We start from the raw sequence: 26738 nt of genomic DNA, 5'->3' as shown, positions 1-26738 counted from the left end.
TGAGTAGTAGTTGACAAATTGGAATAAGAACATCTTCATGGAAGAGGGAGATGTGACTGCAGAAGAATCAGAGACATGAAACTTTGCTGGCTTTGAGATGGAGAAAAAGAGGCCAAAAGCCAAACAATGTGGATGGCCTCAAGAAGCTAGAAAAGGCAAAAAAAGATTCATTCTAAAGCCTTCAGAAAGGAACACAACCCTTGTAATACATTGATTTTAGCCCAGTGAGACATCCGACCTTTGAAAGCATAAAATATCAAATTTGTGTTGCTTTAGCCCACCAATTTTGTGGTAATTTGTTATAGCAGCAACAGAAAACTAATACAACAAGTTCCCTGAAATTTGCAGAAATTGCAATAGCATTGGGCTTTTCACCTTGATATGGGATGGGGCTTAAGTGAAAATTTAAACAGACAGTAGGATCTTAGCTAACATCTGAACTACAACTATATATCCTGCTCTCATTTTTTAGGGAAAACAACAGTAAGTCAAAACCTTTGTGGTTATTATTTTTAAATAATTATCTCTTAAAACATTATGTATCCCTGTACCTTAGGATCACAAGAGAACCTCTATTCTTGAAAGCACATGGGTTTGGAGTCATGGGATGTTGGATTTGAATTCCACAGTACCCTTTTCTTATCATTTACATAGCTCATACCCATTGTGGAAAATATAGAAAACATATAAAGGAACAGAAGTACAGCCATCACTATCTAAACACCAAAGGATGATGATACATGCATTTTGAGAATTTTTTTCCTTAACATTTAATCACACAAATTTCTCCAGAGTGAGCTGCTTAACACAGGAATTGTACTAGCCTTTTGTCAAGTACAGAATTGTTTTTAAAAAATTCCCAGAAATGCCTCAGATATCAAAATACAAAGCGAAGCTGGGAAGGCCAAAGGGATCTGAGTTTGTTGTCTGGCTCCAACAAACAATTTTATAATTTACTGCTGTTATGTATTGGAAGCATATGAGGCACTTGGCTAGGCATAGAGACCCCAAAGGGAACCTGGATCACAGTGCCAGGTAGGCTACTTTCCTTGTACCAAGAATCCATGTCAAGGGGTATGGACCTGAACAGGGGCAAGAGAAATGGAGGAAAGTAAATTTATGGTGAAATACATTTCACCATGTTCCTGTTGCTATATTAACATGATGTGAAAATAGTTGCTGACTTATAAGGCTTTTCTCTCCCTTCCTATCTATTGTTGGGATGGGAGTAGGTTTGGGTGGCAAGAGTAACTGATAATATTTTTGATATGTTAGGCTTTTATATATATATATATAAAAAGGAAACTGGCCTATACGAAGAGAAGCAGCAGCCCAAATCACTCTGTAATTGGCTAACACTTAGCATTCCCATTTTTCAAAAAAAGGAAAAGATAATTGAAAACATGCTGCCTAAATACTTTAGGCTAGGAGTAGAAACACCTGAAGGCAAAGTTCAGGTCACTGTAATTTTCAACAGTGGGTTTACTTGAAGTGAAAGTATAAACAGGTCATGAATACTACCTTCATATGAACAAATTTCATGTCATATGAACGTCTCAGTACCAGTGTAGGAAATATACCTTCCACCCTAGGTTTTTAAATCAGAAACTTACTTGCTGACAACCAATTAGTTATCAAAACTTAGTGTTAAATAATTAACCTATTTCACTCAGAAAATGCTTTTAAATCTAAGAATGAGTTAAAGCTTTCCTGTATTTTATATATTTATTTTCATATGGATGCAAACATAGTATTATTTGTGCATGACCTACTTTTACTTCTCTGGAAAAATCTGAATATGAGCTCAATGAAAGTAGGGGTTGTTTTCTGCATTGTAGGAAAAAAATAATTAATTTCACAGATAAAGCCAGAATTCTTTTCTGCAGGGGGATAAGGGGAGAGATGGGAAGGAGGGATTCTTTAGAGAAAAACCCTGAAAATTCACATTAAGATGAAAGATGAGGCCTGGTGAAGTAATCTGGAAGGAGAGGGGAAGAGGGAGATGTGACTGCAGAAGAATCAGAGACATGAAACTTTGCTGGCTTTGAGATGGAGAAAAAGAGGCCAAAAGCCAAACAATGTGGATGGCCTCAAGAAGCTAGAAAAGGCAAAAAAAGATTCATTCTAAAGCCTTCAGAAAGGAACACAACCCTTGTAATACATTGATTTTAGCCCAGTGAGACATCCGACCTTTGAAAGCATAAAATATCAAATTTGTGTTGCTTTAGCCCACCAATTTTGTGGTAATTTGTTATAGCAGCAACAGAAAACTAATACAACAAGTTCCCTGAAATTTGCAGAAATTGCAATAGCATTGGGCTTTTCACCTTGATATGGGATGGGGCTTAAGTGAAAATTTAAACAGACAGTAGGATCTTAGCTAACATCTGAACTACAACTATATATCCTGCTCTCATTTTTTAGGGAAAACAACAGTAAGTCAAAACCTTTGTGGTTATTATTTTTAAATAATTATCTCTTAAAACGTTATGTATCCCTGTACCTTAGGATCACAAGAGAACCTCTATTCTTGAAAGCACATGGGTTTGGAGTCATGGGATGTTGGATTTGAATTCCACAGTACCCTCTTATAGCCAATGTGAACTAGGGTAAGTCATTTAACCTCTTTAGACCACAGATCTTCATTTGCAAAAGGGAGATAAAAATAAGGATATCTTCTTATTAAGATAAAAATAATAATAATCTTCTGTGGAAGATTAAATGAGAGAGAGAGAGAGAGAGATAAAGTACTTAACACAGGGCACATACTAAGAATTCAACAAATTACTATTATTAACTTGTAAATGCATAATAAAAAGGAGGGAGGATGTTGTGAGAAATTGTGGAAATACACAGTTCACAGCACTAACAGGGCTTTCTCTCAAAGGGCTGTCACTGTAGCAGGTGATGATTTACATTAAATATAAAGAAGGTTTTTAAACAATTATTAAACACTGGATATGTCTGTACTATTGGTTGGACTATCTTGTCTGAAGACCTTTAATAACAATAGATTCCAATCCATTTTAGAGGTGTTCATGCAGCTATGTGGATATGTAGGCAAACGATTTGAATGGGTGGACTATTCTATCCCCTGTCATTTTACCCAAGATTACACAATTTAATACTCACGGCAATAATACTTCTTGTACATTATTCCAGATTGCTTTTCCTCCCATGATTATTGTCAGCTGAGTTGTCAGTTCAAGAAGACAGCCCCCTGGGTCACACTGGAATGTTCCAAAGAAAATCCCATTTAAATTTTAGATGAGTATAGCTTGAAATACAGTTTTATTTTTTTGATATGTTCTCTTTAGGCTAAAAAATCAAAAAACTAAGGAATGTACAATGAAGAAATTATTCATTGGGCAACAGAGAAAACACAAAGCAGCTTAAATTACTGAGAGAACACAATTTTAAATTCGCACCTCTTCATTTCTGTATTTTCCCAGCCAATAAACTGGGTCGCCTGGATAGCCTACAAATTTGCCCTTAAAGAATGCTATGTAGAAACATGAAGAGTAGTAGTTGACAAATTGGAATAAGAACATCTTCATGGTTAGGCTGTTCTCATAATCAGTCTGGGTCCTTGGGAGTTCTGTAGTTAAAAGAAAGAAAAATAAGATTTTAAAACTGTGAACAGCTTCGAGATCTTAATCAGACACTGATACATGAGTTAACATGTTTAAAAAAATACACTTCACACTTTTCACTTAAGCTATTTTGAATTTCTTAATATAGCTACTGTGTTAGTTCTGTTTACGCATTATTATGAGCTTTTTCCCCCACAAAAATACAGTGTAACACATGGTAAAATAGTAATAATAATAAGCAGTTCCTTAAAATTTATAAGCACAATGTTATCAAATATTATCGGCTGCTTGCTAAATGATATTCTCTTGTCTTCCTGAATTGCAATAAGGTGGGTCTGTCAAAGAAAACAAATAACAAAACAAGGGGCAACTTGCTAGAGGAATCCAGGGAAGACATTGTATTTTGAATCAGTCTGATCATGTTTAGATGACCACCGAGCAGACCATTCAGAGAATGACCCAGACATATGCAGGATGTGGGAAGCACTTAACTTTGGCCACTAAGTAGCTGCCTGGGATACAAGCCAGAGAAAAGAAACGTTTATTGCAAAAGCCAGAGCTGATGAGAATTATATTAATATGAACAGCATGGGGAAGACACGCAGCAGTGAGATTGCTTGTCCTCTCAGCAACAGAGGAGCATATTTGCCACTGGAACCGTGACCCTATTCCACTTATTTGCAATAAAAAGTCTATTTACTTTCAACAATAGAGTACATGGATCTAATGTAATTGAAAATATTATTCAGCACTGATCTGTTTACACAGAGCTTGGACATTATAATGATTGTCTTTGCTTTGTCCCTTTTACTAATGCAAAGCTGTAGATAATTCATTTCCCATACAGGTTAGCGAAAATATGTTTACACTTGAAAAGTTCTAAAAATGGTAACCTATTGGAATTGAAATGCCTAAAAGATACAGTCTCTATTTTTACCAGGTTCTGAAAATGTCTCAGAAATTACTTAGCTGTAGTAGGACCTTACCAAAGTCAGTAATCATAATTGCCACTTTTTCATATATGGTGTTCAGAATCATTATAATGATAAAGCTGATGATGGAGGCAGTGACGGACGTGGCCATCTGTGGTGTCAGATACTTCTGGATTGGGTCTGTTCCATTAAGGTTCTTAAGTTTTGCAGAAAATACAATGAACACTGACAGCCTATAGACAATGATCCCAACAACTGAAGCAATGATCAATAGGATCTGAAAGCACAAAAATGGAGCAGCATGAGACTCATCAATAGTCATATTTATACTGTTAAAAATTGACCCCAAGCTTAAATTAAGAAGGTGCATGTGTAAAGTGATATAAATCTCATATAACTGCCACAAGAGAGATGGAAAATTGGGCATGCTGAATTTCAAAGAAAGGAAAAGGAAGGATGGAAGTCAAAAGAGGGTGTATCTGCTCATGTCAGATGTTAACAACAGGAACTCTGTGTAGGGAGTGGGGGCTATGGGAACTCTGAAAAAAGAAAGCATATCTTCAGAAGCATAAAAATGAAAGAACTAGTAGCATGTTCTGGTGAAAAGAAAAAGTGTCTGTGAGTATAGAACCAAAGAAAACACCCCTTCTACAATTACTGAATTATTTAGGTTGTGAATTAGTGGTTTTTTGCTCAATTATACTCCATTAAGGAGACATGTCTCCTTTCACCAGAGAACCTATCGCCAATTAAAATGTCAGCAAGGGCTAGCCTTTGTCTTAATCACTGAAGCAGGAGAGGTTCTGAGCAGGGCCAGGGAAGTCAGCACGGAGGTGCCCTGAGCCAACTGTTGGTACTGGCAGCAGGTCTCTGCTGATGAAAGCTTTTCACACTCAGATCTTAAGATCTTAAACTGGCAGTGATGTATACCTCCATGTCTAAAAGTTTCATGTCATTAGTCCACTGTACTTTTGATTGCATTGTCCCTGGTGTCAGTGGGGGCATCTGAAACATAGTTTGCACGCGGTGGGATTTCACTTTCTTGAGCCACTGACCAGTGCTCATTAAAGGTCCCACAGGTTTTTCCTTACTTGATAGACGGTATTAGACACTCCTGGAGAGGCATCTTTAAATGTTTTCCCTACATCTACTTTCTCCAGAACCACATTCTCACTGTATCTGGCTGCCCGTGATGACTGTCATGAGAGAGAGAAGCTACGGACAATGGGAAATCCAGGACCAAGCAAATCATGTCACGTTGCCAACTATGACAGAGAGAGGCTGGTTTCACCTGTGGAAAGCAGTGAGGGAAGTGATCACGGATGATCCTGGAGCCAGAGTCCTGCATTTGAATCCCAGCTCTGTCACTAGCTGTGGGACCTTACAAAAATTAACCTTTTGGGGCTTCAATATCCTCACCCATACAATGAGGATAATATGGCACCTAACTTCTACAATTGTTGAGGATTCAATGAGTTACTACAGGTAAAAACACTCAGAACATTAAGCTCAGGCACATGAAAAGCACTAAATCAATATTAGCTATGATTATAGCTACCAAAGTGTGAAAAAGATGTTTTTCTTGCTTTTTAAGTAATCCTCTTGTAGAGAAGGCATTTTATTTCCCTCTGTAATCTCTTTCATTATCTCCTTTTCTTCACACTTAGGTCTTAATGAATACGACTTTTGTGTGTATATGTAAAAATTAGCTAAGGCTGAGAAAAATTAGAGACAATGTATCAAGTCTTCCTTTCTCAGCATAACACATACAGACCATTTAAATACTATGTATTTTTAAAAATTATCTTCATAATAATTTTTATAATTATTAAGTAATGATAGTTAAAATTCTTTAAATGTTTGCTGTTTACCTCAGCACATGTGTATTTATTTAATCCTCATAACAGGCCTGTGAGGTAGGTAGTATCTCTTTTCCAGATGAGGAAATAGAGGCTCAAAGAGATTAAGCAATTTGCCTAAAGTGAAACAACATGTAAGTAAAAGAATTGGGATCCCCAAAGACTCCAAAGACACACTAACCTCTACATGGCACTGCCTCCCATATGGTGTATGACATGAATTCTAACTCATTCCAGAGCTTTTATGAACTCGGAAAGTTTCCATATTCTTCAGGGTGCTTGATATGTTCAATATTTGTTCGGACGGGCAGGGCAGCTTTTCATTTGCCTTCCTTAACATTTTTTACTTATTTTTTCTGATTCTAAGTTTTCATCTAGAATCATTCATTTAAAGCTTTTTAAAATGTCTTTCAGTAGTTTTTATGTTTTCTTTGATAGTTTCTATTATCTTTTTGTTAAGGTTATTCTTAGACATTTTATTTTGGTTGCTGCTGTTGGAAAATTTTAGAACTCTTAATGCTTTCCTATTCGGCCTCTAAACCAGAAAATGGAAAATCCTGAACCACTGACCTGATTTAAACAAATGAAGTGAAAGGAACTGGAAGAACCACTGAGAACAAAGATATTTTGAAACCTTGAGACTTGCTCCACGTGGTGGCTAAATAGTTCTCTGGAAACATGTCTATGAACTATATAGTTTCCAGGCTCAGCTTTTAGTTTCCTCAACATTTAAAATTAGATATTAAAAATGTGTTATATAATAAAAAATAAATGAATTACTAAAAAATTTATTTTGTGATAGACTCTTACCCAGAAAAAGACAGCACTTGCACAGAGGGTTACCCGTATACATTTTCCGCAAGCAGTAAAGGGAATGCGCTCTTCTTCCTAATTAAAAAAAAATAAGCTTAGTCAATCAAGGATTATGCCAATGAAATTATTCTTCTCCTGATCTGGCAATAATGTAATATAAAAAAAACTAATTTGCAAGCATAGTCTCCTTAGTCATAACTGTGCACTTTTTGTTAATAGTTTCAAACACCACCTCCCCACAACATGTGCGGTGATCATTTTAATAATAGCTTTTGAAAAACACAAACATGAGCAGTGAACTATCTGCCATGACCAAAGCTCAGGAGTATGGGTATCTACAGTGCCCAATTGTAAAACTACATTCCTGGGCTTGTCTTGGGTTTTAGATGACAGCACAGAGCCCAGGAAGGACAGAAAGTTTCACAGATGTCTGAAAATACTAGGTATCTACTATGTGTTACTTGTTTGACCTTTACATATTAATTTGGTATAACAATAAATTTTTAGAGAGTTTCTATTTTATAGTTTATAAGAATATGTTTAAATTCTTAAGACAAGAAATCAATACTTTCCATGATATACTTAGATTATAAGAGCAGCTATCGTTAAAAATAGCTGCAAATATTTACATGGCATTTACTCTGTGCCAGGTACTCTTCCGAGTCAGGTTCTATATATCAACTCAGTTCATCTCTACCACAATCATGAGGAAGCAACTCTATTATTCCCATTTTATATATGAGGAAACTGAGGCGCAGAAGTTAAATAATTTGTCCAAGATCACCCAACTAGTAAGTTGCTATATTCAGACTTAAACTCTGGCAGTCTCATTCCTAAGACTTCCCCATCATACTACAAAATTATCTAAATCAATATATGGAGGATATATTAGCAATAAAAGTGAAGTGAGGGGCCAGCCCGGTGGCGCACTACTATAGTGAGCCGCCTGGGAAGCGCGGCGGCGCTCCCGCCGAGGGTTCGGATCCCACATACAGACCGGTTCCCGCTCACTGGCTGAGCGAGGCGCGGGAGCAACGCCGAGGGTTGCGATCCCGTTGCCGGTCCCGGTCCGGTACGGGGGCGACACTGAGGGTTGCGATCCGTTGCCGGACACGGAAAAAGACAAAAAAAAAAAAAGTGAAGTGAGGAAAAAAGATAAAGAAAAATGAACCTTCACTTGCCATTTTTAACAAGCAACATTTCAATAGAAATTTAACTTATTAGTTGGTGATTTTAAATAGTTGGCGGGTTTAAATGACCAAATTATCCTTTCTTCATCATCTTTCCTATGTTGCCAATATTATAAGATTTTATTTTTCAGTACTCAAAAGACTTTATGAACATTTTTCAGTACTCAAAAGACTTTATGAACATTTTTCAGTACTCAAAAGACTTTATGAACATTTTTCAGTACTCAAAAGACTTTATGAACATTTTTCAGTACTCAAAAGACTTTATGAACATTTTTCAGTACTCAAAAGACTTTATGAACATTTTTCAGTACTCAAAAGACTTTATGAACATCTAATTTTTCTAAGTTTCAGCTTTCATTTCTGAATATACAATCTGTCAACACACATGCTTTGACCATGTCTTCTCGAGTAAACAGTGGAAACCATAACAGGGATTATTTGAAGCTTCTTACATTGTAAAAGACAAATGTCACGTTCTATTAATAACTGAAAGTCATTTTTTTCTACATATAAAGTGAGGAGGTTGAACTCTCTCCAGCCCCTTTTAGTGCCAAGATTCTGCACATCTGTGATTCAATTTATAAAATCTNAATTTAACTTATTAGTTGGTGATTTTAAATAGTTGGCGGGTTTAAATGACCAAATTATCCTTTCTTCATCATCTTTCCTATGTTGCCAATATTATAAGCTTTTATTTTTCAGTACTCAAAAGACTTTATGAACATTTTTCAGTACTCAAAAGACTTTATGAACATCTAATTTTTCTAAGTTTCAGCTTTCATTTCTGAATATACAATCTGTCAACACACATGCTTTGACCATGTCTTCTCGAGTAAACAGTGGAAACCATAACAGGGATTATTTGAAGCTTCTTACATTGTAAAATACAAATGTCACGTTCTATTGATAACCGAAAGTCATTTTTTTCCACATATAAAGTGAGGAGGTTGAACTGCTCTCTCCAGCCCCTTTTAGTGCCAAGATTCTGCACATCTGTGATTCAATTTATAAAATCTATTATTGGGGACATTTTCAGGCATTCTTGGTAAAGGCATTTTCTTTCCAAAAGCTATTTGTATTCAGAACCTACTGTCCTTATGCTGATGACTGCAAATACAATCAGCTCTAAATTTTGTGTAGATGGAAAGAAGCAATAATGCAGATGATTCAAAAATCATCTTTTGGGGGTTTTAGAATATTTATTAGAAATATATAGTTTTACTTTTTATTTGTGCAGCAGTAGTAGCAGCAACAAATCTACCTTTCCGATGATATAAAATACCAAGCACTGTGCTTGGACATAGTTGGACCTCAATAAATGTTCCCTTCTTCATCTATCCTTTCTCTGACTTTAGGAGAGCCACGCTATTCTGTGCACATCCCGGCCAGAAGGTGGAGCAATGACTGAGGCTTAGTCCAATATAAAGGAGAAGCTAGTCTAAGGATGAATAGGGACTGTAATAATAAAGGTGCACGTGAAAAATTGAGAATCAACTATAAAAACCAATGCATCTTTCCTTATATGAGGGTATTAAAAGTTTGCAGAAAAATGAAATTCAAAGATAATATGAACCTTTCCATGAAATTTCTGAAGTACCCTCATACATCTATGTCATAGTCTTTTTAATTTTTTTTCTTGCATATTTACTGTAATTAGGAGGGAAGGGACATTTGTCTCTTATGTCCACTGTTCTAGAGATGCTTAAAAAAACCCAATGCCCAGAACACACCCCTGGCTACGAAGTATCATCAAAGTATGTAGTGATGGAACCCAGGCATCAATCGTTTTTAAGCTCCCCAGGTGATTCTGATGTGATAGCCAAGGCTGAGAAAAAAGAACCACTGCAGTAAATAGACTAAACTGTATCTAAATAGCATCCAGAGTGAATACCTGAGTAATCTCATTTATTACCACGTGAGTACACCGTGCTTCATATTCTGGCCGGGCTTGTTCTTCCTGCTGTAACTCAACAGTGTCCCATTCATACTCAAGTTCTGCCTGGCGCCGCTTCCAAAACTCCAAAAACAAGGTAACTAACAAAGAAGGAGAAAGAACAGGATCATGTGGTTCTCTAATGATGACTGATATTTCAGAAATCTGAACTGAATAATATTAATTATCCACAACCCTCTTGTATATCGTAAATAAAATCTAGTTTATACATGATACTAATATTTAAAAGGGAGAAAAATATTTTAAAATGTTGATAATTTACATGACTTGTGAAACAGACGGTAGCTTATGGGAAAGGTCACGACTGATGTGATGGTCAGGAGGCGCGTGAGTACGTCTAATGCTAACGCATCTGCTACTAGCCACCTTACTGCCAACTGAAACCACAAATAACTATCATAATTCAAAAGCAGTTCGTGGTCCATCCTTTGATCTCCTTTTCCCTACATCCCTCTTTCTCTGGCTCCTTCCCTCCCTCCCTTCCTAAGGGCCTGAGGGCAAGGGTGGAGAACACGGTAGGATTCTCCAAATAAGTTAAAATAATATTCTTCCATATAAAAAATTGATATTTTTCCCAATCTTGTATGAAGTATGAATAAAATAATTTTCAGAAATCACTAATTTTTAGAATTTTTACCTTCAAATATTAAATAAAAACATTAAATGATATTTGAAAAAATGCAGTTTCAGAGTAAATCCCCTAGGCCCTTCTTCCAATAAGACTGCTACCCCTAAGCCCTTCCTATATAGAAATTCTGGAATTACCGATGTTCTGTCTACAAATATTTCTCGAGTGTCTACAATGTGCTGAGAATAAAGAGAAAGAAGACACAGTCCCTATTCAAAGAGCTCCTGGGTGTATAGGACAACACTGTCCTGAAGTGACAGGTACAGCAGACTATTACGAGGGCTATGACAAAGAAAAGCACGGGCTGCTCTGGGTACACAGAGCCAGGACATCTAACTGGAAGTTTCAGGGAAAACCTTCCCAGAGGAGGGGATCACTGCGATGGGTCTTGAGGTAACTCAGAGCTGAGCAGGTAAAGGTGGTAGCAGGTGAAACCTTAAGGTCACTTCCCCCCAGGGAGCTGCGCATGGAAAGGCAAAGCTGCCAGAGGGGGCCAGGTACTTTCCGGGAACTGCAGATCATCTGGAATTAGCCTAGGGTGTCATGAGGGTGGGGCAGCCAGATGAGAGATCCGCAGGGATACACCACAAATGGCTTTGTGTGCCAGAAGAAGACTGGATTTTAACTTGAAGGTGGATGAGACACTGAGGGTGCTCTAGAGACTAGAGGCAGGAGACCTACTGGCAAGATGTGATGAGGCAGCATATTTTGGGGGTGTTGAGCAGGTAGACTTTTTGGATGCAGCTGTGATAGAGGGGCAGGAAGAGGTCAAGGATGTCAGCCAGGATTCCAGCTTGGGTTATGTCCTAAATTCTAGCGCCATATCCTGAAATACGAAGTGCAGTCAGAGGAGCAAGTGTGTGAGAGAAAACAGCTGGTTTCATTTGCCTTATCAGGGAGAGATGTCCAGTAGGCAGGCAGAAGTCTAGAAAGCAAGAAGAAGATCTGGGCTGGGCCAGCAATTTTCACTGCTATACGTGGCAGGTGGGGCCAGGAGTGGGTGAGGTCACTAAGTGAGGTGTGGAGTGGTAGTTCTCACTCTGGCTGCACACAGCAGCACCGGGAAGCTTTTAGTAAGTAGTGAGCTCAGGCACCACCCCTGAGATTCTGATTTAATTAATGTTGAATGGGACCTGAGCACAGGTGTTTGTTTTAAAGCTCTAAGAAGTAGTCAGGGGTGAGAATCACTGGAGTAGACAGTAAAGAGAGCCAGAATGAAATCCCACAGACCCTGCCTGCAGTGGGCAGCCTGAGATAGAGAAGGAAATCTTGGGATGCTCTGTAAGGAGCATGGGAACACTCCTGAGTGGCGAGGAGAACTGAGATGTTTAAAAGCACCTGAGATAGAGGCGCTCAGTTTCCCTAAGGTCAGGTTTCAGGCCACTCCCCTGGCTCTCAAGCCACCCCCCTAGGACTCAAGCCCCTCCTCTGAGTCCTGAACTACTCTTGCTTGTTGCACCTATTTTTGGCACCAGCACATGGAGACTGAGACCACAGGAGGCAGATACATATATTTCCAGTAGCTGACCATGCTTAGTAGAAAGGAGTTTATTCTACAAATGATCTTCCACTGGAGGCGCTAGAGAGGACCTCACATCTTTTAAGTGTATTCGGCAGAACTTGACCAATGCTCTGAAGAGACCAACTGAACATGTGCAAGGCTATATTGCATCACCTGTTATGTAACTGAGAACCACCTCTTTAGCTGAATATTCATTAGATAGTATGAATATGTACAGATGGCCAAACCATAAAAGTAGAATCCAGGAAGAAGGCAGGGCAGTTGCTCATTCTCTCTGCAGCCAGCCTGCACTTCGTCGGTGACATATGTATTTCTTACTTTTGTATTAAACCTGCTATGGCTGCCCCTCACCCTCTGGAGCCAGCCCACACTTTCCCTGTGAAGTGTGTATTTCTTATTCTTTACATTAAACCTGTTTTCACTTTCTACTCTGACTCTGCTGTTTAATTCTTTCCTGGTACAGGATGGGGTGGGTTGAGGTCAGTTATCTGACCTCCCCAGACCCTGTCCTCTGGTAACACAGTCATTTCCCAGCAGTGTGTGTTCTGACTCCTACTCTTCCTGTACCAGTAAGTTAGAGTAGAAGAAACCTGGACAATAGAATCAAGTTCAAGTATGGAGAGTGATGACTCCACCACTGAGTGCCCTTGTCCCTGGCCATGAAGAACTCTTTGTTAACTGGATGAAAATCTTGAGAGCCTTAGGTAATTTTGTGGACTATGCTGCGACTAGCTGGTCTTGCTGCCCACCTGACCCATGTTGGCCTCACGTGGCAGATATTCCCAAAAGAGACCCCTGCTGGGAAAGATGAGCCACTCGTGAGCCAAGCCTCCTTGGGCCACTTATCAAGCAGCATAACATATGCCACACACTTGCTAAAGTCCCTAGGCTCCACATCTCCTTAATAAACACCCATACATCTCCATCAGACAGAAGACCCCTCCTTCATAACTTACCCGAGAATTCTACCACCAGCATTGCATATACCACCCACCCCTAAAGTCCTCTCTACTCAGTCTACCCCTCTATAACTGTGAAATCACTCCAGAGTACATTCTCTCAGAAAGGGCACACTTTATTCCTTATGTTGACCCCGTTTCTGCTCTTCAAAATATGTCATACGCATGCATCCTGACCTATATTTGTTTCTAGGTTTATAGTCTATCAAGCCTGTGAGAAGGTCACCTTCATGAGGGCAGGGATTTTGTTTTGTTTACAGCTGAAGCACTAGCACATAGTAGTACTTGATGAATGAATGCACTGAATATTTGAACAAATTGTAGGTAACCAGGCCAGAAACGGGAGGACCATCACCCGTGGGGAATCATCAGTCAGAGGTCGCTCCTCTGCTGACCACCCACTTCCCACCACTCTCTGCTATACCAATCTGCTTGGGCCCTCAGTACATCCTGTCTCCAGCAAGAAACCTGGGTAACCTGAGACAGAATTGGACAATCGCCTGGTGTGGTGAGAGCTCTAGCGCCTTGGCTCCCGGGAGGAGTCCAGGGTGGACAGACTGAGGAACCATCACGTGCACTCTCCTACCTCACAGACGTCAACCTACTCTTCAAACATAACTATTTTTAAAGGAAATCATGACAAAGACCATCAAAATCCTGTTGCCCTTTGGCACCTATAGGTATAAATAAAATGAGCTGGTACTTATAAGCCTGTTAGAACTAGGCTGAAAGACTAGTGGTTTTTATTCCTGCTATAGAAAGTAGGGGTTGTTCCTATGTCAGATGAGGTAGAAGCGAGGAGACTGAACTGACATTTTCTAACCCGTTTCTATTTTTCTGAGCTCCAAACAAAATAGTGCAATTTTATCAATCAAAATAAATATTTCTGCATCTTTCTAAAAGCTTGCTGCAACATTATTAATGGACTCTGTATTTTGTCATTGATCTGAAGGCTCATAACAGCCAATTTGCAGAGCTCTTATTGCACGCTGTCACTTTCTGTCTATGGGGCCTTTAGGTAATTTGCTTAATCTCCCTGAGTATCATTTCCCTCATCTTTAAAACAGGAGTATGATAGCCAGTCACTTACTCCGTATCTATCTAGCAACAGTATCAACAGATGATTCATGAAAGTAAACTTAACTTTTCTTACAAAAAGCAACACAAGCAATTCTGATCAGTGCTATAAGAGAAGAATAGTGGACACCTTCCTCCCTCTCCCCTGAAGAGGGGTAAAAAAGGCTGCCGTTGACCAAATCCTGAATTTTAAGAGCAGTTCTGCCTAGGAAGTAGCAGGATTATGATGTAAGCAAGAAATGGTCTGGCAGAAAATAATGAGCTGTGAGCAAATCCTCAATGTTGAGGGCAAACCGCAGAGTTGCAAGAATGAGTGGGAGTTTTAGTTTCTCATTTCTCACAGCTGAGGACTCTGCAGGGTCTATGGAAGACTCTGGTACCTCGTACAGTCACCCAGTGTTTCAGAGTACTCCTGGGCCATGTCAGTGCTGACTCACAATGCTGTGTGTCCCAGACTGAGAGCACCAGGACCTGGGGTGACTGCATTATCACAGACAGGAATTCCTGTCCTGTGTCTTTTACTCCCACTCCCTGCAATCAGACAACTGGCAGAACTCTAGCGGGGAGCACTGCGTTTCTTTCTGTTCTCTGGCAGACCACACACCATGAGGCTCTAGTTGATTAGACACAGTTAAAACTGTTACATCAACATACAATGAGAGAAGAGAGAGGTCGCCTGGGAGTTGGGAATCAAGAACTACTTCTGCTCTTAATCATGACATTATTACATCTAAAGAAAGCATGCATCAGATGACGGGGATGCCTGAATACAAAAAAGGGGTTCAGAGCAGTAAAGCACTGGTGGTGTTGTATCCTGCAATGTCTAAGGACAAGAGACACACTCTGGTAGATGGGAGTGTTTTGTTTGCTATAAAAATTTGTTGCTGAAGGTCTGGGATGTTTTAAAAGGCCTTAAAACTATTCAGACCTCTTCACTCACAAAGGTGGTAAGGTAAGTTAGCTTGCTCAGCCTTCACGGCAACTTCCTAAACCAAAGACTAGAAGGTTAAAAACTCAGACTCTCTTGCAGTTAGAGTTCCAGATATGATTTTTATTTATTTTATTTTTTATTTTTTTCCTATTTGTCTTTTTTTTACTGACTGGTAACGGGATCGCAACCCTCGGTGTCACACCCGTACCGGGGAACCGGTCTCCACATGGGATCCGCACTCTCCAGTGCACCACCAGGCCGGCCTTTTTACTGACCGGTAACGGGATCGCAACCCTCGGTGTCGCGCCCGTACCGGGGAACCGGTCTCCACATGGGATCCGCACTCTCCAGTGCACCACCAGGCCGGCCCCAGATATGATTTTTAAAATGCCCATTACTGTCACATAAATTAGAAACCGAGTTAAATGGAGGCAGAGGCAGAGGTAGTGGTAGTGGTAGTAGGAGCTGTGTCGTTTTGCTGGTGTGGACCCAGCAGGAGCAGCACAGGTCTTGAACTAACAGTGCCATTTCCTGATCTCCAAGTGCAGCTAGTTAGGTCTCCTGAGTCCCTGGGTCCTTAGTGAGCCAGGTGTCTGGTGTTTTTCTGGAAATCACTGGGCCCAGTTTAGAACTCACCCCTCAAAGGTGAAAATTGAAAATTGCAGTCATGCAGCTAAGAGCCCGAGCCAGGGAGAATCAGGTGGGAGTGGGTAAGCAGCAGCAAGGAATGGGGAGGGAAGGGTGCTCGGAACCTTAAACACCACCCAGGGTTGAAGTAAAGACTCTGTGAGGCAGTAGGAACGGGAGGGTTGGCTTGGACTAAAAGGGTGGGCAATCTTCAGACAATTATATGATTGATACTATATTGATTATAAAAGGTTTTCTGCCCTCAACTTTTAAAATCCCTAGGGAGTAGAATAATACTCTAAATGCCACATGTATGTGGGCACAGAAAAGATGCTACAGGAATAGATGGTGGGGATACAAATAAGTTCACATGAGTCTCCTGCCATTCAGTTCTGCAGTTTGAGACTTTCTGTAATGAGGTTCACAGCAGCAACTCCCATAAGGCAGAGGTAACAAGGAAAGCGATATGAAATACTTAAAATGAAGAGTTCATCATACATACATATCCTTAAAGATATAAGCAGTGCTGAACTGTTTTCTGCCTTTAAAATCAGATGAAATGAGCCCACTGCATAAGTTTCATAAACATGGTACAGTTAATAATCAGAGAAAGGAAGGTTACCTAGGAAATTTGAGGTTTGTCTTTCCAAGGTCAACATTAATACATATTTTTTGTTTGATTTAAACTACCTTCTTAAATTAGGGCTATCAGCATCTATTAGTATATGAATTTCAATAGATTTGCAAGAATTTTCTAGATTACAAATCGGTGCTGAGAGTATGGTTAAGGCAATAGTTGAAAGTGCTGACCCATGTGTTTGGCGCCTAAGCTCTTACTGGAAAAAAAAAAAAAAGTTTTTTACAATGGAGAGGAGTACAGGGATCTTAATAGGTGAATGTGATCTTTTCTCTTCTATGTGTCAAATATTAGCCAGATTTTAGCCTTCAGCCAAAACATGCTAAGTGTCTGAATGACAATGTAAATTATTGGATAAGTTTGGCCCTCTTACAGTTCACTTTATCCTGGAGTAGTAAGTAATATCTCTAAAAAGTGTACAAAATAATTGGACTGTCTGTTTTGTGATCCATTTGGTGACTGTGCAAAAGCGAAACAGGCACATCCACTGCAAAAAGACATACTGTGGAGGACACCTGTAAACAACTCTTTCTGTGAGTTCCATATGTTGATGTGCTGTCCTCTCAAGAGTTTCTTCCCCACCTTCCTATAATGTGAACTCTATTGTTCCCTTGACATACACATTGAACTTGGAAATTTTATCTTTGAAATTGGACGTCTTTTCTCCTATTTTAGAACATTTACATCAATTAAACATTTAAAAGATTGCATTTAAAGACAATAACTGCCTCATTACATTAATGATACCATACAAAGTAAACAATATGAACACAGTGTTAAAGCTGCTACATAGGAATTACATGATTTAGGATTGCATCTGTTCTGTTTAGTACCTAGAATTTGTTGTAAGAGTAGCACATACTTATTAAATATTCACTCATATAGAAATGTAGAAAGAAAGCTCACCCATAATCCTTGTGTTGCTGCTCTCTCCCCACCCCCCACCCACACCCCCACCAAATTTAGGATGGATCACAGCTGTGTGGACTGTTGCAATAATGGCTTCCAGTGAATGTACCCAAGCCCTTGGGTAGTCCTCCCATCTCCATACATCGATGCTGGCTTGGCCATATGACTTGCTTTGGCTGATGGAATGAACATTAGTAAACCTGATGCAACCATAGGCTTAAAAAATGCCTACGCATTAGGGCTTGTCCTCTCTGGCTTCTCTTTGGAACCCTAAAACCACATGAAGAATCCTGAGCCAGCCTGTTGGAGGATGAGAGACCATGTGGAGCAGAGAAAATACTTTCCAGCTGAGCCCCACAAAACCAGGCTCCTAAGTGCCAGACCATCTAGCCCCAGTGGAGGAGCTGGCTCACTACAGAGATCAGCTGAGCCAACCCATGCCTGAAGAACCCCCCAGCTGTCCCAGAGAACCTGAGAAATGATAAATACAAGAAACAAGGTTTGTTGTTTCAAGCCACTACACTTTGAGGTAGATTTGAATGTACTCAAAAGCAAACCAACACAATGACCTCAGAGTTATAAAAGGAGTTCTAGAGGAGTTGAAGCTTGGGCAATCCTAGGTTACTTTGATAGCCTATATAAAACTGTATAATATTATTAAATTAAGTGCATAAAAAATGAAAATAACTTACCCCATATTCCCATAAATACTGCAAAAACCAGGGTTCCAAAACTGTCAAAGATGCACAATTTCTGGAAAATATAATAATGATATATATATGAATCATGTTGTACAGTTATCAGCAAATATGTAATGCTTTGTATATTCTACAGTCTGAAGTTTTTTTTTAAACTCCTGTCTGTTAACCAAAGTGCATTTTCCAATAGTCCTTCCATATTGCAATAAAGAAAGAGGTGTAGTTGCTAAGATTCCACTCAGGTTAAAGCCTCTATCAGGCTTTTGAATAAAGGTTTCTTTTTATGAGCTGTCATAGTGAACTTAAGGAAGTAGCATGGCTCTAAGAATACAATAACCTCTAAGCAACTTTTAGATTTTGATTTGCATCTTTTCATCCCACACTGGTCAGAGGGTAAGTTCCAGAATTCCTGTTTTTCTTATTAAGAGAAGTACAAATCTGCGGTTTATTCAGAGACGGCTTTCCTCCAGAAGAGCTCTGCTTCCTCAAAGCCAGTGATGACTTTTCTACTGTCACTGACAGATGCTTCCACTGAAATAAAGGATGCATAGGTGCTTTTGCTAACATTACAATGAATATAAGAATCATGAGTGATTAATAACATATCTGGCCAAAGAAGGCTCTATTCACTAGTTCTGGTAAGTTTTATCTCTTTGCTAGAATATAAATAGGTTATCCCTCTCTATGACTTCCTGGAAAATCTTTCAATTAGTTACTATTTTTCATTAGTGAGTACTTTTACATTTGCTCAAAAAAATCTATGCATATAATGGATAAAGTGGCAAGCATATATTATACCTACTTTATGATAGATAATGTGACAAATAAAGATGACAGGGACTAGGTAGAAAAAACTATAGGTAAAAAAAGCAAATGTTTTCAAATGCCAAAGAAAACTCAAAGTTGCTTCTACATAGGAAGTCTACTTTGTTTCAGGTAAATTTTTGGGTTGCCCTTTACACTCAGGTAAAGTGGGCAAACTTTCATCTATGTAAAAACATTAGTTATGCTATTTTCATAAAAAATATCCATCTTGCTACCTTTTCATCCACCTGGTTTTCAAACCATATAGATGCCACCTCAATCATCCACATAGACCCCGGTCAGAAAGCACAATCCCTGTCTGTCATCTAATTGTTCTTCTCAAACATCCAATTTAAAGAGGACAGAATTAATAAATGCCTGACTGCTCTGGGGACAATACTCTCCATCAACTCTTCTGGTCCTGGGATTCCAAAGACACATATTTAAAAACTTTTAGCTTGACTCTTATGGAACCATTTTCTTCAAATTGTCTTTTAATGTTATGCCTTATCCTTCATTGCAAATTATTCTAAGAAAAGTTATATGAAAAATAGTTCTGCACATTGTAACGCTAGTATTGAACCTTCTGTCCAATGTCACTCCCATTTTTGGAATCAATGCAAACCTCCATTTGATACCACCTGCTTGCCCTGGCACCTCTGCCCACACACACTGGAAAGAAAAACTCCTGTCTGTGAATTCTAACCTCTACTCTTCTGAGAAAAAGTCAATAGAAATACATCTGTCAATGCTAACATTAAAAACCAGCAGCAGTGAGAAAGAGCAAGTTTACTGCCAGTGCCAAGATCACCCTAGCTGCCTAGTTGAAGGTGAGGGAGACGCCTTGCACTCCTATGAGAGGGAGGTAGGCCCAGATGAAGTGACTATTCTGGTCACATGTGTGAGAAGTAAGGCCCCAAGAAAAAGAATAAGATGGTTAGCTTCTCTGCTCTATGCCCCACGAAGCAGGAAGTAGGGGAGAAAGTAAGCAAGGGGCTTTCTTGCTTGGCAGGATGGCACAGAGACGGCAAGACAGCTGTGTTAAGAGCATCCCTGAGTCAGCACTCTGTTTCAGTCACATGGAACAGGAAAGAAACGAGAGAACTGCATATGTGGGCATGATGATTTTAAGCAGAGGAACCAACTGAAATCTTGCAAAATGACCAGTTGTTATGCTTTCTTCCTGCAAAGGAGCAAAATCAAAATTTTATAACTTAGTATGTTTCTAAGAACAAAATATTAGAACTTACCAAGAACCTCATTCAATGCTCAATCACAAAAGCATTATCAATCCCTATTATTTGCATAATTGTTTCTTCATTTCCTTGGTCCTGATTTTATATTCCTAATTTGTTAACCCTTTTAGCATCCATGTCAATTAGTGAATACTTTATCTCTTTCCAAAAGAAAGAGGTAGAAATGAACATATAAATAAATGTATGATACAATATATGCATGTATTAAAACAACAAACTCTACCCCATAAACATGTACAATAAAGAAAAATAAAAGTAAAAATAAATAATAAATGTATGAATAAAGAAATAAGTAAAATAAGAAAAATAAAAGTAAAAATAAATAATAAATGTATGAATGAATTAACCAACAAACAGAAAGCCAGAAAAAGTGATCTTTTTCTCTTTTTTGAACTTTTTTTTTCTATTTATCCTTTTATTCCTATTCTTTTTTTATTGGTTATGAATATTCATGAGATACAAAGCTGATTGTCACCCCTCATGCCCATGATGTGTGGGACAGATTCATACTGGTAGCATACCCAGTACCACAAATTGCATTTGCGCCCCGTGTCCCCCACCCAATTATTCCCAACCTCCCTCTCCCTCCCCCTTTCCCCCCTATTCCACTTTGTAGCCCAAGGAATGTTCTCTCCTATTCATGAGATACAAAGCTGATTGTCACCCCTCATGCCCATGATGTGTGGGACAGATTCATACTGGTAGCATACCCAGTACCACAAATTGCATTTGCGCCCCGTGTCCCCCACCCAATTATTCCCAACCTCCCTCTCCCTCCCCCTTTCCCCCCTATTCCACTTTGTAGCCCAAGGAATGTTCTCTCCCTATGTTTCCTTCCCTTTGTAAATCACTCTAGCAAGATTCAAGGGATCCTTTAGGAAACTGGAATAAAATAAAAAATTCATTTTTTCTAAAACAGTGGGAAAAAATGTACATAGGGACATATTTGAAAGTCATGTGCTTAAGGATGGATAGGTGGAGCAGAAGAAATGAGAGAAGAGGTGGGGGGTGGTAGTATAAGGGAGAGAATTTCTTAAGGAAAATGGAATTTTCCCATGTACTTTTGTGGAGCAAAATTTGCCTCTGGGATTAATGTTGGCATCCGCCTTAAATCCAGGGCCTTGAGATGCCTGCTAACTAGCAGCCTCTAATTTACAAGTCAACATCATTGGAAGGCAGCTTCCCTCTTACTAGCTTCAAGTCTTTTATTAAGTGTGATCTACAACAGATATTTATAGTCTAGAATTTGTATTGGTTTGGGGGAATAGGCAGTGAAATCTATTTTAATTCATAAATTAAGTATAAAAATCTATGTGTTGACAACACCCTGCAATCAGCTTCACTAAGTGGTGGAGCAGCTTTTCAAACAGAGCTCGATTGAGAGCAAAGGACCTGCTACCACTGTCAGCCGGTGAGAAATACGGTAAAGGCAAGAAATGCAGATATGCTGTCAATTTCTGCCTTTGCCAGTTATTCGGTGGGTGACCCTGAGAAGATTATTTGATCTCTCAGATCCTCAGTGTTTTAGTCTGTAAAATGTAAAATCTCAAATGGTTTTTGTGTATGTCTAAAGTGATAAGACAAATATAAGAACTTTGCAAAGTATAACATAGAAAGTGGCATCACTATAACAACAATACATTCAGTTAAAATCAGACTTATATGGAGTAGACTGGAATGTTCTAGGACCATATAATGGTTCCCTCTCACGGCAGAACAAGGGGATACAAAGATCATGACTAGGAGGAACAGCACATCAGAGATGTCCGGAAGAGGCTCTGAAGTAAGCAGACCATCTTTCTTCCTGTCTAGAGTTTCCAGCCTGCTTTGCAGTAAGCTCCCTCCAGTGTCTATGCTTGTCCTGCACCTCCTGGATTTTAAGAAGTCACAGAGCTCAAGACCATCTGCATGTGTGAGGGGAGCCAGATGTGCTTTGTGGGAATGTTTTGAGACACATACTTTTTATCACTTACACACAAAGCCTTTCTTATGCACTTTTATAGGTACAGTCTAAATCTGACCAGCATGATCTCTAAAAATCCAAGCATAGTTGTAGCACACTTTGAAAGGGGGAAAACACAAGTACAAATTTCAGGTTTCTATCCACTTGAATTAAAGAAAATACTTAATAATAGTAAACCTACTAAAAAGAACTCATGAGATAAGCTGGGTTTGAATTTCTGCTTTGATTACTTGAAATACTCAAATAGTTTCAGTTCCTCCATTTCCTCACTGACCTGCCATGAAATTTTAGATAAGGCTTTCAGCCTCAACTTATTATCTGTAATAATAAATAATTCATACTTTTACACATATTTGTTTATGTTTCTTTCCCTTTGTAAATCACTCTGGCAAGATTCAAGGAATCGTTCAGGAAGCTGGAATAGAATCAAAGATTCATTTTTTCTAAAACAGTGGAAAAAAGAATAAACAAGTAAAGAGGAATAACACATGCATTGCAGACTACCTCCCAGAATGTTTGGAAGTGTAGTTGGAAAATACCTTTCTGAATTCCTCAAAGCAAAAAAGATTTAATTTCTATGTTATAACTAGATTATTATTAGAAGAAAAAAATCTTTCATTATGTGTAATTGATTGAAATAATAAAAATTACCTTTGAGGACTCGCAAGTAATATTGAGTTTCCAAAATGGACAAAGCCTATCACACTGAGGACACATTATGATCTTGCCGCCAATATCAGGATCACAAACTTCTTTGCTAAAGAGAGAAATAACACTTAATTTAAAAAAAATTTAATGACTAGAACTTCCTTTCTAATAGCATGATAAAATCCAATATCCATTCATGATAGGAAACAAACTAAATTCTTATAAAACTAAGAATAGAAGTGATTAACCTGATAAAGGCTTGCTACATAAATCCTATAAAAAAATCATAATAGCAAACTGGTAAAAGTATTTCCTTTAGATCATGAATACGACAAAGAGTCCTGTTATCACCACTTCTTTTTAGTTCGAGGTCCCTACCAGCACAGTAAGCCACGAAAAACAAAGCTATTAGGATTAGCCAGGAAAAAAGAAAACTATTACTAACATATTACATGATTGTTTATACAGACAATGCAACAGAATCTACACATAAAGTATCAGAAATAATGAGTTAGTAAAGTTTGCTAGATATAAAATAAATATATAAAAGTATATTCAGGGATGCAAAAAGGAATTGTGTCCCCATACACCTGCAACAATTAGGAAATAATTTTTTTTAAATACCATTTTTAATAGCTTAAATAATATAAAGTGTCTAGAAATATATCTGATTCAAGATGTGTTAAGATTCATCTGCAGAAAATTATAAAACTGTTCTGAAAGACAATGAAGAAGACCTACACTATCATATTCATAATTTGCAAGAATCAATATTTAAAGATGTCAGTTCTTTCCCATTCGAGCTATAAATCCAATGGAAGAGCAGAGGCTCAAAATAGTTGAAACACTTCTGAAGAATAAGGCCTTATTGGCATAGGTTAAGAAAAACAACCAACAGATCAAAATAACATTTCAATAAACGGGGCTGGTACAATAGAATATCCATATGGAAAAACATGAAATTGAACCCCTAATCATATCACATACAAATCAATTCCAGGTAGAAAATAAGAATGACAACATTATCAATTTATTAGAAAAAAAAAATAGGGGCTGGCTGGTTAGCTGAATTGGTTAAAACATGCTGCTGATAACACCAAGGTCCAGAGTTCGGTCCCTGTACTGGCCAGCTGCTGGGGGGGAAAAAAAGGTAATATGAATCTTTCCATGAACGTTTTGAAGTACCCTTGTAGATGCAGTCCTACAAATTAATAAGAAGAAACAAACAAGAGGTTGCCCACTGCTCCCTCTAGGAGAAGCCGTTCAGATGGACTCATGTGAATGGAACTGGAGCTGTGCAGGAGGTGGCCTTGCAAATAACTCAGCAAAAACAAATGGATATGGGAAGCACCTCTGGAATAGCTGAGTAAAGATCTTAGAAAAGCCACTCCTCCAAAAAAGCAATGAGAACACTGGCAAAAGTTGTCAAAATCAACCTTTGCAGACCTCTGGAAATCAGCCAAATGCTTGCAGTAACCTGAGGAGCATTTATTTGAGAAAAATTGGCTAAATCTCTGAGAAGAATAGTACATTTTATGGCATATTAACTCGAACTATTCCCATCCTGATCTCCCCAGCTTCATGGTAACCTTAAAAACCAACAGCTTTACAACCTTAGTAGCTGTAAAGAAAAAAAAAAAAAAAAAAAAAAGCCTAACAGCCATTGAAGAGGGCAGAAGTAGTTTGGAGCTACCCAGAAAACTCCATCCCTGGAAAACTGTCACTGTTTGAAGTGTCTAGTAGGTGATTCCTAAAAAAACTCCATGCTCAGGATTTGTTATTTTTTGACCTCATATTCAGTGCTCATACTGTGCAGAGAGACCTATCCCCAAAGTGTCTGTTGAAAGCAATGAGCAGTAGAGGTTTAACATCAATACCAGTAGAGGTTAACAACAGGTTAACCAAAAAACTTAAAAGGAAAAATTAGGGAATGGGATGTCTATAGGGGGCCTGAAAAAACTCCAACATGTTCCTTGTAATTATAGAAGGCCATGTGCATGTGTAAGACAGTGCAAATGGCCAGGAAAGACCTGAGAAAACCTTAATCCTCACCTCTGGCTAACCCTCAGGTTCTGCATACACAAGAAGGAAAGGCTGAGGAAGAGCTGAAAACCGCCTGCTGGACTGTTCAACGCCTTCCCGAATACACAGGGCCACTCAACAAAGGCAGAGAAAAGAAAATTATTGTTTCCAGGTATTTAATGAAATCACTAGCTAATCTGATCATTAGCTAGCAACTAAACTTACTGAACACACGTGGGAAAAATGCAATCATAAAATCTGACCCTGGGCTGGCCAGTTAGCTCACTTGGTCAGAGCACGGTGCTGATAACACCAAGGTCAAGGGTTCAGATCCCGGTACCAGCCAGACACCAAAAAGAAAAGCCAACCCCTTGAGCCAATAGACAAAGGACACCAGACTAGTGTGTCGGAGGGAGTTTAAGGACAAGGTAGAGCCACCAAAAGGTGATATATTTATGGGATCTACACTAGGGAGAGAACAGTGTTCCAGTCATACTCAGCATAGGTTCTGTGCTGACCCACAAGACTTTCTCTGCTTGTAATCAGTCAGCTGAACCTGGATTCAGGAAGAAGATACATAACGGTTTTAATTTTAGTCCCAAAAGAGGAAGTTGCTACTCTCCCCCCCCCCCGCCCCAACCAAAAAAGGCTTAACATTATGAGGACAAAGTGTAGAAGATTTGCTCTTATATCAAGAGTGCTATCATGGCAGGGCCAGCAAGGCTTTATTTACATGGCTATATCAAGAGGGTGTTTGGATGAAATATCATCTTTTAGAATGATGTCTTTCTTAGATCTTAGTCAATTTAGCAATACATGGGGAAATGCAGTGCAGTCAGTCAAATAGGGAAACAAGCAAATCACCCTCCATTCTTGCCAAGCAAAGTAATGTACCTATAAATTTCACCCAATAGCATCCTCAACAAGAGAAAAAACACAGAACAAATGAATTAGGGGTTTGGCAACCCAATTAAAGACTCACAGGGGAAAAAAAGTCCCCAAAATAAATGTGTTGGAAAACCCATTTTGCTAATCATGCCAAGAGCTAGGCCCCACTTGAACTACTGGAGATGTGTAAACCCTACTTAATGTCATTTTCAACAGAGAATACCTAACAAATACAAGTTTCCCTGGGAGAATCACATTTGTGCAATGGCATTTTTTTTTTTTGGTTGGTTGGTTAAACTGCCTTTTTGTATGCCCTTTATTTGTAGAAGGGGCTTCCTTTTGTCAAGATACTGGATCCTTTCTTCACCTCCTGCAACTCTGTAGGCATAAAAAGAGAAGAAAACATTTGTGGGGGGACAGAATAAAGAATAAATAGCTATATCTTGAACTTGGGTAAATTTCATGATGAATATTTAAAAATGCAACATAACTTTAGAAATATGGATAAACAGATATTATAAAAGTAAATGACCTTCAGAAAAATAGACATAGTTATTACGAGAACAGAGTTACATTTCCATTCAGCAACCAGACCATTTCTGACAAAACGATCCTACCTGGGAAGAATTGGTGATCCTCACTGAAATTGACACAGCTAAACAGGGGTGGCCCAAGATTATCTTTCCCTAGAGGCAGCAAGGCAGGGTCGAGCCAGCAGGCCTTTTCTCTGGCCCATGTTCCACTAATTCGACTTCTCTAATGAAGAAAGATAGTCAAAACAACAAATAATTTGTTTGGAGGGAAGATATAAACTACTGAAGCTGA

General features: G+C 38.8%; 1 protein-coding gene across 2 annotated transcripts in view; it reads right to left on the bottom strand.

Moving 5' to 3' along the window:
• The window catches only part of ANO6 (anoctamin 6), a 68614-nt gene that overhangs the window by 28976 nt on the left and 12900 nt on the right, over window positions 1-26738 (bottom strand). For both annotated transcript variants that reach the window (XM_008572604.1, XM_008572603.1), the window contains exons 5-11: window positions 23007-23112; window positions 18327-18387; window positions 10282-10424; window positions 7195-7272; window positions 4580-4802; window positions 3429-3598; window positions 3133-3230 (exon numbers count right to left, since the gene is read on the bottom strand). In XM_008572604.1, coding sequence (XP_008570826.1) covers window positions 3133-3230; window positions 3429-3598; window positions 4580-4802; window positions 7195-7272; window positions 10282-10424; window positions 18327-18387; window positions 23007-23112 — 879 coding nt within the window. The remainder of the gene's footprint in view (window positions 1-3132; window positions 3231-3428; window positions 3599-4579; window positions 4803-7194; window positions 7273-10281; window positions 10425-18326; window positions 18388-23006; window positions 23113-26738) is intronic.

Source organism: Galeopterus variegatus, unplaced genomic scaffold, assembly GCF_000696425.1.
Source record: "Galeopterus variegatus unplaced genomic scaffold, G_variegatus-3.0.2 Scaffold810, whole genome shotgun sequence".
NCBI lineage: Eukaryota > Metazoa > Chordata > Mammalia > Dermoptera > Cynocephalidae > Galeopterus > Galeopterus variegatus.
The sequence above is the reverse complement of the archived record's forward strand: the minus strand, read 5'-3'. Positions and strand labels throughout refer to the sequence as shown.